Source organism: Dasypus novemcinctus, chromosome 16, assembly GCF_030445035.2.
Source record: "Dasypus novemcinctus isolate mDasNov1 chromosome 16, mDasNov1.1.hap2, whole genome shotgun sequence".
In the NCBI taxonomy this organism is placed as follows: domain Eukaryota; kingdom Metazoa; phylum Chordata; class Mammalia; order Cingulata; family Dasypodidae; genus Dasypus; species Dasypus novemcinctus.
Genome location: NC_080688.1, coordinates 17,179,910 through 17,192,029, shown reverse-complemented (window position 1 = coordinate 17,192,029; position 12,120 = coordinate 17,179,910). Strand labels below are relative to the sequence as shown.

General features: G+C 46.1%; 1 protein-coding gene across 1 annotated transcript; it reads left to right on the top strand.

Annotated features, from left to right (window-relative positions):
* The first annotated feature begins 10,479 nt into the window (after positions 1-10,479).
* On the top strand, positions 10,480-11,490 carry MC5R (melanocortin 5 receptor). The gene has a single exon (XM_004449508.2). It carries the CDS (start codon positions 10,513-10,515, stop codon positions 11,488-11,490), a length of 978 nt encoding a protein of 325 aa, XP_004449565.2. The 5' UTR covers positions 10,480-10,512.
* The last annotated feature ends 630 nt before the right edge of the window (positions 11,491-12,120 follow it).

Below are 12,120 nucleotides of genomic sequence, written 5' to 3'. Positions count from 1 at the left end.
AGTCTCACAGGGGGCTAATAGGGTCTGCTTAAACATTAACAGTGAAATAAATATCAATTGCTTATCTTAGTTTTTGAGAACGGACTTGCATTGACTCCATTGTTCAGTATTTTTTGATTGAATTTCATTCTTATTACTAGAAAACAGTGTGAGTTGGATACAAGTTAGGCCAGAAATAAGCAGATTTTAAATGTGACAGTGCTTAGTTTTCCTAGAAGTATTTGTAAGTAAATGCTCCTTTTTTTCTATAACTCATAATATGCAAATATAAGAACTTAAGAGAACTATGGGGAAGCAGATTTGGCTCAATGGATAGAGCATCTGCCTACCACATGGGAGGTCCAGGGTTCAAACCCAGGACCTCCTAACCTGTGTGATGAGCTGGCCCAAGTGCAGTGCTGATGAGCGCAAGGAGTGCCATGCCATGCAGGGGTGTCCCCTGTGTAGAGAAGCCCCATGTGCAAGGAATACGTCCCGTAAGGAGAGCCGCCCAGCACGAAAAAAGCGCAGCCTGTCCAGGAATGGCGCCACACACACAGAGAGCTGATGCAGCAAGATGACACAACAAAAAGAGACACAGATTCCCGGTACTGCTGACAAGAATACAAGCGGACACAGAAGAACACACAGCGAATGGATACAGAGAGCAGACAGCTGGGGGAGGGGGCAGGGAAGGGCAGAGAAATAAAAAATAAATCTTATAAAAAAAAAGAGAGAACTATGAAGCATTCACAAAAACCAACTAATGAACACCAGACCTGACAACTTCTTCAAATTAGTGTATTTTCAAGGCTCTGTAATTTTTAAAAGGCCAGTACCTATTTTATGTGTATATGCCTTTTTTTCTCCTTTTTTCCCCCTACAAATTAGATGATGTGATAATATGGAACTTCAAGAAGTAAAAGGAAGGACAATGAAAACTCTTTCTTAATTTCATATACCTCGAATTTAGATTCAGTACAGTATTTAATAAAAGCGTGATGGCAAGGGTATGAAAACTAAGATCTTAAACCAATTTTTTTTCTGGTAAGGATTTGAACAAAATGGAAGGAATGATCCACAGACTAGCTCTAGAATGGTTTAGGTTTCTTGCCATTACTGACATTATCTTTTATAACATCAATCGTAAAAAGGCTCATGGCTAAAACGTTTCAAATTAGTAAGTATAGAGTTTCTTAAAAGAAAGATAAGTAAAAACAAATACCAATGGGTAAAACCTGAATATGGATGGTGATCTTGCTGTGGTAAGTGGAGAAATACATTATCAGCAGTATTCCACAGAGTTATTGCTCACTTTTATTAGCAGATATTTAATATATACTCATTGTGACTGTCATTACATTGTAGAGTTTCACTCCCTATTATAGGTATTCATGACACATACATCCTGATTGATGAATTTTTCTTTCTCCCCTCATTTGCCTCCTCTTCACATCTAAAGAAGCCATAATGGGAAGGCAAAAACTGGATGCTAAATCCAGTTTGTGTTCTTATGTTTATTGCTTAAACCATTGATTTCTTTAAAACGATACATTTTTAAACACTATAATTCTTTTGACTTCTCTTAACTCTTCCCTTGAAATGAAAGCGTAATAAGAGTTAATACTTATTCCAGTCATACACGTCAAAACTTCAGAGTATGGCTTTCAAAGTTCAAAACCTTTCCCTTCTTTCTAGATGCCAGTGATCAAAAGTGTGGAAGAAACATGTTTTGGCGGCTGCTCAGCCCTGTCGTCTTTTCTGAGCATGGCATACCCTCTCCAGCCCTAATTGAAGAAGTCGGTCCCTGCTGCCATGTTTGGCCCCCATGCAAACCCTAGCTGGCCAAGGTGGATTGGCCCATAACTGGACTATGATTCATGAGCAGGGCCAGTCGGTTGGTCTCTTGAGAATGTGAGCATAGAAACCAGCTGTGAGTGTCTGGATTGTTCAGCAAATATGTGCCCCTTTTCCCTTCTCCCCACTTTGGATGGAGTACTTCCTGCCCCAGTGATGTGGGGCTTGGCCATGTGCTTGCTGTGGCAAATGGAATGTTAGTGAATGAGGCACCATCAGAGCCTTGAGTAGGCCTGATGGCTTGACCTGGCTCTTGTGCTCTGATGGTCTGCCAGGAGTATATGCCCCAGGTAGCCAACGGTGCATTATCTTGAACCCCAAAAAGAAGGGAGAAGATGCCCTAGTGGCCATCTGAGCAAAGATGAGGAGAAACAGACTTGAGACCAACCTTAGATCTGGAGCCTTGGAGCCTTAAATCTAGGGTAGCCTCACCAAGTTGCAGCTGAATGAAACATCAGAATAGGTTATTTTTGCTTTAAGCCCCTGTATTTTAGAGTGGCTTATTATGCAGCATTGTTGAGGTAATAGCTGGCTAAGATACTAGGAATTATTTAATAGTGGTTCTTGGAGATGGAAGGTCATTCAGGCTTGAGCATAAGGTGCCATACTGGGGCCCCTACAAGCAAATAAACAAATAGAGAGACTACAGATTCTTTGCCCACAAGTGGAATATATTCCTCACTTATTGGTGACTGACTTTTAAGCAGTCTAGAAAGAGGGAACTGGCGCTTAGTCAAATGTGTTGCATGCTTTATCTTTTCCCCAATGCTTTCAGAAATTTTTTCCAGACTGCACTTTTATAATAAGGAAGATCAACTTCTTGAGCGAAGTTGATAAATTTAGGAAAGGGCTGTGCAGTGAGAGAGTGAAAAGTGGTGCTCTACATAAATATTCATAAGAAATTCAACTCTTACAATGTAATCTCCATGTAAAATGAGAAAGATAGTAAAGCTATTCAATTTGAAAGCTCTTAAGGTTGTTGGATGCTTAAAGAATATTGTCAAAAATACAGACTGTGTCACCGACCGCAGAGGCAGAAATACACTTCCTGGAGGTTAACAAAAATGGAAGAAACCACTTTGACTAGCTGGCCTTTTACTTTAGCTTAAAGCACAGCATATAAGTTAGATGAAATCTAGTCTTCTCGATGTGAGGAAAGAGGATTTCTTCATAAAAAATAGTTTGTATTGTTCTACTGATGAGCCTTTCAGCATATTTCTGTTTCTTATGAAACATTGAACAGGTGAGTCATTGTGTTGGTGTGTGAGAATTTGGATGTCCTGTGAGTCAGTATGCCATAGAAATTTAGAGACTGTAGGATCTTTTCAGCTATAAATGTCAGGGAACCAGAGCCAGCTTGCTTAAATGACAAAGGGAATATTTTGGCTCCTGTACCTGAAAGGTCCAGAAAAGGGAAGGCTTGGAGAAGGGCTGGGGGTGGGGGTAGTGGCAGAGTGGCTGTCTCCTGCTCTTAGGTACATCTCTAGCAGTGCTGACGCCCTACAGCTGGCCCTCCTCGCAACACTAGGGCTATGTCAGGGCTTGAGCCACGCTCAGTGAGGAGACAGGGCACTCCTTTGTGGTACCTACCACCAAAGAAAAATGGATTTCTTTCCCGGAAGTCCCTAGAAAGCGCCTCTCCTCTTATTTGCCTGGATTGGGCCATGTGCCCACCCTCGAATTAATCCTTGTGGGCAAAAGGGGCAGGAAGCGCTGGTTGATGAAAGCTACATGGGGCCACTTGTCTGGGGAGACGGGAGGGGAGAGTCAAGCTAGTGCTGGCCACTGGGGTCCAGTGGGGCTGACCTGCTGGGCCACAGGCCACTGGGGTTCAGATGGGCAAATCATGATAAAACAGCGAGATGTGAGCTGAACAGGCTGCACGGAAGGTGCGGGAGGTGAACAGAAGATGCTCAGCACGAGAGGCTAACTTGAATCTGCGTGACAGACTGGAGTTCAGTGGACAAAGGAGCAGGGGAAAAGGAAAGCATTTTGGGTGGATAGGACATAGTGTTACAAAATAGCAGTTTTACTGGGAAGCCAATAGTAATAACTAGTACCAAAATTTCTTCTTGAAATAAAAATTGGCAAAGTAACTCCAGAACCATCAGGAAAGATATAAATACTGCAAAGAAATCTTCTTCCCTGGTTCTTGTGGCTAGCTTCCCAGTGATGAACAGGATGCGGGGCTGAGAAATCCCAGAATGGTGCTCTGGTGAGTCATGTGACACCCTTCCAAGGAGCCCCGTGGATTCAATTTGCTTAGTAGGATCTGTATGCTTCTAGAAGGAAGGGACTCCATTTCTAAGAGTCTTTCCTTTTTATTGCCTACAAAGAAAGCTTATTGAATTCTCTTCCAAGATGAGAGCCACATAGGATTTTCAAAGTGAACCTCCCCAGGGACTCACGGAATCCTGGCTCCCATGGCTGGATATGGATAGCATTACACCAAGACCCTATCTTTTCAGTGGCCAGAAAAACAAAGACAAACCCCAAGTCATTAAAAACAAAACAAAACAAAAAACAAAAACCATACACACAAATAATCTAAAACCCAAACCAAAAACAAAACAGCAAGTTAAAAAAAAGAAGATGGTGGATGATTAATAGTATAAATATAGGAATGTTCCTCTATTATAAGGTATTAAGAATATGGAGATACATGGGAAAAATACAACTACTATAATGTATATGTTAACAGTAACATTCTAATTTTTTTTAAGGAGTACCAGGGAATTGAATCCGGGACCTGATACATGGGAAACAGGCACTCAACCATGGAGTTAAACGTGCTCCCGATATTCTAATATTTTTACAGCAATAGCAAAGAAGGTACTATATCAATGTTAAGGGGCAATTATGGAGAGGGGTGGATAAGGGGATATGAGATTTTTTCCTTTTGGAGAACGTTTATTGTATATTTCAACAGAGTGCAAGGCACTATATTAGGCACTTTATGAAATAACAAGACAAACTTTTCCTTGACTTTTTAAATAACGACAATAGTGGATACAGACACAAAAATACAAACTACTTTTCAAGGCAGTCTTTTAGAAGCACCATATTTGATAACAATTGAAATCTTATCAGAATAGGTGGAAGGTTCATCCAGAATGAAAATTTTGCTTAAAGAGCATCACACCTAATTTTCTGATGTGTAACTGTCATAAAGCCACAGGAAAATGTAACCCCACATGTCTGAAGAGAATCTTTCATTGATCTTAGTGGGAATAGGACCAAGCAGCTGCCTTCAGCTCACACCTAGCTATCAATCAGAGCATGTTCCGTAAAATTTTGAAATAACAACAACAACCTCAAAAAGCCCCCTCAAACACACCAAGTGCCCAATCTCCAATCCCCTTCTTACTTGAAGAAAGTTGTTGTTGTGTTAATGAGAGTCTTAGTGCTACATGATGCTTGGTCAGAGTTTGTTTTGTTTTCTGTTTTGGTGCTCAGTGTGTCAGAGAGGACTGCTTTGCCATTTTGCTACTACTGCAAAGAGTTTGGTCTGAGTGCAAATCAGCCAGATGGCTGGGTGCTGGCTGGATAGATTCAGCCAAGGGTATTTGTATCTCTTTGGGAGGTGCTACTGTTGACTTATAAACTGCTTCTACTGTTGAACTCTTCCAGTTCCATCTCCACCATGGCTGGACTACTCTTCCAAAACTACAAATTGAAAATGCCACACTTCTGCTTAATACCTTGCTCTTAGGTTATGACCCAAGTCTTTCTCATGACCTGCAAAGTACGCCTCACACATCTCAGGCCATGCTATGCTCCGGTCACCAAAGAAGCCTTCTGCTTTGGAGCCCTGCCTGGAGCTCCTCCCACTTCTGGGGAACCTCTTCCCACCCTTTTTACCCCAGAGCCTCTACTTACCTCTCAGCCTGCTCAACCCTCTGCTGCCCTCACTATTCCAGCTCTCCTTCAGAATCCTAAAACCCCCCGAGTTTCCCACTCTGTTCAAAGAGGTAATACACTTGACTCTATTAAGTACAGATGTTGGTCAGAAAACTGGAATCAGATTCTGGTTTTTATAAAAAATTAAAAAACATTTGAAAAAGTTATGATTGCTTTTTCAGGAGAAGCAGATGTGGCTCAAACAATTGGGCTCCTGTCTGCCATATGGGAGATCCAGGGTTTGATTCCGGAGCCTCCTGGTAAAGGCGAGCTGGCCTGCATGGTGAGTTGGCTGGAGCAGAGAACTGGAGCAGTAAGATGACACAATAAAAAAAGACATGGAGGAGAGACAAAAAGAGATGCAGCAGACCAGGGAGCTGAGGTGGTGCAAGAGATTGAACACCTCTTTCCCACTGTGGAAGGTCCCAGGATGGGTTCTCATTGCCACCTAAGGAGAAGACAAGCAGACACAGAAAAACTCACAGTGAATGAGGGAATAAATAAATATTTTTAAAAAATGATTGCTTTTTCGGATGCTGCTTTCGTGCCCAGCTGAGAAGCCACCTACCTCATCTTCCTCCTCTGTATGCTGGCGTTAAGCATGCTGACTTTACAGGGTGCTTAGGAGGATTTTCTGGGAATGCGGGCACACGTACTTTGGTATCAGGCATGGGAGGCTCTCCAAAATGGCAATCTCCTTTTCTCTCTCTGTCAGTAGGATGGGAAACTGGGCACCTGTTTCTATATTCTGCTGTCTAATGTTCATGGATGCCCATGGGATTAGGTATATATATGATTTCAGGTTCAAAGTCTGATGTCACCCAATTCCAGCCAAGTGGCATCAGAACCATTCAGCTTCTCTGAGCCTGGAAGTCCTCACCAGTAAATGGTGAAAATGGCAATAACGTTCATACCTCCCCAGTGGCTGTGAGGACCCAATGAGTTAATAGACGAGAAAGTGTTTCGTAGACTGAGGTTACAGCAACTGTCACTCTTTTAAAATAACTGTGCCAGAACGTTCTGCGTACTCTCAGCGTTTCACGAGGTAAGCTGTGCCTACAGCAGGACTGGGAACTCCCCTCGCTGGACCGCGGGGCACCCAGAGGAGATTCCTGGACGACGGCGGCCGAGCTGCGAAGCCCAGCGCTGCCTGCCGGAAAGGGCAGGGGCGTGGCCAGGGACGTGCGCCCGCGGCCGGCTCCCTCACAGCCTGCCTCGCCGCGGGGACCGTCTCGTCCTGCCTTTCTGCAGGCAGCATCGTCCTCGTGGCAACGCAGCCAGGTCGCGGTGTCCGGGCCCAGCCGTTTGGACACGGTCGACAGCCCTCTCTGCAGAGGCGTTGGGGCGCCCCGGCAGTTCCACGGCCTGCCTCCCCGCATCTCCTCCCCAGCACAGGGATGGATTCCAGGGGCACCCCTACAAGCATCCTGCACCCCGAATTGATCCCGGCGATGGTCTCGGTGAACCCCTCCTTGGAGAGGCTGCGGAAAAACCGGCTAGTGCCTGCGCTCTGGAGTCAGTTTGCAAGTTCAAACCTCAACTCTACATTTTTCCAACTTCGGGATCTTGGCTTTGCTACCTGACCTCTCTAGGTGTCAAGTTTCTCACTTGTGAAACAGGAATAATAACAGTACTTGCTTGCTAGGGTTTTTGCAAAGTTTAAATAAGGTAATTTACGTGAGGCACTGGGTATAACCTCTGACACACCGGCCTTCAGGATGCGCCCAACCCAGACTGGAAGCGCCCGCGCCGCGAAGCCCAAGAGTTACCTTTAAAACGCTCACCTGTCAGAGTCACGGACCCGAAGGGTATCGGGAATGAAAGATAAAGAGAGATTGGGATCAGGGGATCTGAGAGCATTCATTTCTCAAGCTCATCAGACACATTTATTAATCTTAGGGGCTTGCTTATATACCCCAACAGGTCGTGAGAAGCAGGAACTATTCTAGATAACTATTACCACTAGCAGGAACTATTCTAGATAACTATTACCATTATCTTATTCTTAAGAATACAGTGGATTAGATAGTGACCAAAGCTCACAATATTCTTTTGTTATTGAAACAAATATACTTGTGAATCTTGTTGCCCAAGTCGTCCCGTGCTATCAAGTCCTGGTTCCGCCAGGAGGTTACATCTCCCTGCACGTGCACCTCTAGGGACAGCATGACTCAGTTGTTAAGGAAGTAACTTGCTATTATGGAAACAACATGCCTTTATTTCCCACACTCCCCCTTACACCTTTCTGAGGAAAACCAGGCTCTTTGGCAGTCCCCTCAGATCCTGCCTAGAGGAAGAAAGAGGGAAACACTTTTCTCCCTTTATTTTTAAAGAAGCTTTAGAATATAGAAGAGTTTGCATGTACCCAGCACCATTTTCTACACAACACATGGCCTAAACTCCAGCTCGCGCTCTCCACGCCACACCGCAGCCAGGCAGACGTGGGCACGCGGGTCTCGGCCTTGCGCACCGAGGTTTGCTGGGAAGGCCGGCTCTTGGGTGAAACCCAGTTCAAACCTCCTGCAGCACAGCAGCCGCAGGCATGGCTGCGCTCGGTTTGTCCCCACGGTCTACTGGGCATCTCAGTCTCTCGGTGAAGAACCGAGATGCTAGGGGGTTGAAGGTCAGGGGAACAGAGGTCCAAAACTATTGCCAACAGCCAGAGGAAATTTTTCCTCCTGTTTTTGAATAACAAAGGCAAGCTTAAATTTAGAGCGTGGTAGAAAGATACAGTCCTTGCTGAGGGGTAAAGTCTTGGGCAAACAAAGCCGTGGATGGTAGAGACCCAGCTGCGGGCTTCAGGGCTGTTTCCCACAGAGTCCTCATCAGGGAACACGGGGTCCCTGTCACCGCAGAAACTGAATGACAGGGGGATCTGAGCCGGCCCAGTTGCCACATAGCTTTGACCTTAGGCAATATTTTATTTCGTGTGTAAAGGAAGAGAAGGAGAGACAAAAAGAATAACCAGGAGACAACGAACGGAATGCTCTTACGGGGAAGGGAAGCGCTCCTTTGGCACGTTGGCCAGCGAGCGCCGCGGGCTAACGCGAGGGCCTGTCGGGGTGTGGAACCGGACTCTGCGGGGCGCGAGGGGAAGCGAGGCGCCCGAGACTCCGCTAGCTCAGGCCGCAGCTCGTGGAGAGGAAGGGCAGCAGCTCGGCGGGCCGGGAGCGCGCTGGTGCGGGAGTGCGGCTGGCGAGGAGCGCAGAGGCAGTCGGCCGCGGCGCGTAAGAGCGCGGCGCTGGGTGGGCAGCGGAGGTCAGACCACAGCGCAGAGGTGCGGGAGCGCGGCCGCAGAGCAGCGCAGAGGCAGGTGGCGAGCGGCCGGGGGCGCAAAGGCAGGCGGCAAGGGGTTCGGGAGGCGCCGAGGTGCGGGAACGCGGCAGGAAGGCGGACGCGCTGGCGGGTGGGCGGCGAGCGGGGAGCCCCGAGGCTGGCGGGAAGCTCGGCGGTTAGTGGGTGGGCCAGGCAGCGGGCGGTAGGAACCTGCCAGCCGGTGCGGGGCGCCCGGCTCGCCGTGGACCCTCCTGGCCGGGCGATGGCGTTGCGCCCTGGGCGCCCCTCGAAGCCCGCGGGCGCCGGGTGCCAGGGATGAGCCGTCCTACTGCGAGGCTGACAGGCTGCTGGTTGGGGAAAACGAGTGGAAGAAGCCGTGCGGGTGAATAGTCGCGACTTTCTGTTTACTTGAAATTGTGTTGAAAGAAATATAGAATCATGCTCAGCTTTAGACGTGGCGGAGAGCGAGTGATGGCAGCTAACCTGTCCAATGGATTTTTAAAACAGCTTGATAGGATGTTTAGCAGTATCTCTGAGATAGAACTATACATAGATATAAAACAAAGGATTATAGTTCAGTAAATAATTATTACTATGAATGTTAATAATGAGATAACAGGAATTCTAACTCCCTCCCCAGATCTGAATTTGGAGGGCAAAGAGATTTTGACTACAAATAATAAAAGAGCAGTTGTATGGAAAAGGGAATAAAATATCTTGCTGTAGTCTACATAATGTAAATGCCTTGTGCTGATGTGGAACTGTATCAGTGGGACCCCATGGAATTTCAACTAGTGCCAAAGTCAGGGAAAATAGTTACTGAGGGAAAAACAACATTCCATCTTCGTCAGTTCTAACGTGTATGTGCAGCCTAAGCTCACAAACAGAAGACAGTAACATTTAATGTGTACTAATGCTCACAAGAGCAGCCCATCTTGGGCACGTTCTTTGTTACAGCCATGAAGATGGAATCCTCAAGACACCTGGATGTCTCTCGTAAGGGAATACTGTTCTGCAGAGTCTTCAGAAATCTGAACCCACTTGAGGAAGATGTAGGGCATTTTAGGAATGTGAAAATCAAGAGCCTGGAAGGGATGCTGTGATTACGAGTTGGGTGACCATATAATGGGACCTGTTAGAGAGTGACATTGGGTGATGGGACAACAGGCATAAAAAGTAACTCTCCTCTGGGCACACTGATGTGTAAATCACTCTGTTAAGAAACAGGTGAAAGAATGGGGACTTAGAAGAAGGAGAACAGAAGAGGCTGGTGAAAATTCCAAGCCTGTGTGTTGGGGGACAATATTTTGGGGATCAGTAATACAAGTGAAAATGGGGCAATGCAAGTTAATGGCTCTTATGCATTTAGTGGCATTTCTCCCACTTCTTAGGTTTGCCTTTTATGTTTCTTCGTAGACTGTGGATCCCTCTGGATCATGAATTAAAAACTTGTTTTACAGTAAATTTATTGCCAAGAAGAGGAGGCGTGTTCTCGCCACAATGAATTCCTCCTTTCACCTGTACTTCTTGGATCGCAACCTGAATGCCACGGAGGGCAACGTTTCTGCGCCAAATGGCAAGAACAAGTCTTCTCCATGTGCAGACATGGGCATCGCTGTGGAGGTGTTTCTCACTCTGGGTCTCATAAGCCTCTTAGAGAACATCTTGGTCATAGGTGCCATCGTGAAGAACAAGAACTTGCACTCTCCCATGTATTTCTTTGTGTGCAGTTTAGCAGTTGCCGACATGCTGGTGAGCATGTCCAACGCCTGGGAGACCATCACCATATACCTGATAAACAATAAGCTCCTGGTGATAGCTGACACCTCTGTGCGCAACATTGACAACGTGTTTGACTCCATGATCTGCATCTCCGTGGTGGCCTCCATGTGCAGCTTGCTGGCCATCGCCGTGGACAGATATGTCACTATCTTCTATGCCCTGCGCTACCCCTACATTATGACGGCCAAGCGCTCTGGGGTGATCATTGCGTGCATCTGGGCTTTCTGCACAGGGTGCGGCATCGTCTTCATCATTTACTATGAGTCCACCTACGTTGTCATGTGCCTCATCTCCATGTTTCTCACCATGCTGTTTCTCATGGTGTCCCTCTACATACACATGTTCCTCCTGGCGCGGACCCACGTCAAGCGGGTCGCAGCCGTGCCGGGTTACCGCTCTGTGTGGCAAAGGACCAGCCTAAAAGGGGCCGTCACCCTCACCATGCTGCTCGGGGTGTTCGTCGCGTGCTGGGCTCCATTCTTCCTCCATCTCATTTTAATGATTTCGTGTCCTCAGAACCTCTACTGTTCTTGCTTTATGTCTTACTTCAACATGTACCTCATACTCATCATGTGTAACTCAGTCATTGATCCTCTGATTTATGCCTTCCGCAGCCAGGAGATGCGGAAGACCTTTAAAGAGATTATTTGTTGCCGTGGCTTCAGAATCACCTGCAGGCTCCCTCGCCCATATTAAACCAAAGATCCTGGCTCTCTTTGCTCCTTCCTTTGCTTGATGGTGAAGTCAGTTAGGTACAGCCAAGGAGGCAAGATACCTAGACATCAATACCATGCACTCCCTTTGTCTATTTTCCATATTGAATTTTTGCCTGAAATGTATTGACTATTGTGTCAAATAGGCACTGTTACTTATCCATTTGGGGAATGGTCTGTGGCAATTTCTGGAGGTCCCTGCTTATCCTCCTTTTTCTACTGCTACTGACCATTTCTGGGAGGGCCCATCATCCTTTTATCTCTAAGGGGTGTGTTTTCAGCCTGAGTGTAAGCCTCACTGCCATTAAGAACCTCTGTAACTTAAAGATGTGAAGAGCTCATGATTGTCGTCTTCCCAGAAGCAGCTTCATAATTTTACTTCGTGCTCCTGGAAGTTACATATGCTTTTCATATTCTTGCTATTTGAGGTTTCCCCACTCATTTGTCATGAATTATCTCTCCAGCTCTTCTTTCCTGAACTTTTGGTTTATGGTTTGTTTCCAGAATTGTCTGAGAGTGGAATTTCCTTAATTATGCTTCCGGCCATCACGTTTTTGCAGACATAAAGTTTTATGCTACACATCTTGCCTCAGATGTTTGTGACTCTTTATTA

Coding starts and splice junctions, on each gene's coding strand:
- MC5R (XM_004449508.2), top strand. CDS start 10,513: ATGAATTCCTCCTTTCACCTGTACTTCTTGGATCGCAACCTGAATGCC.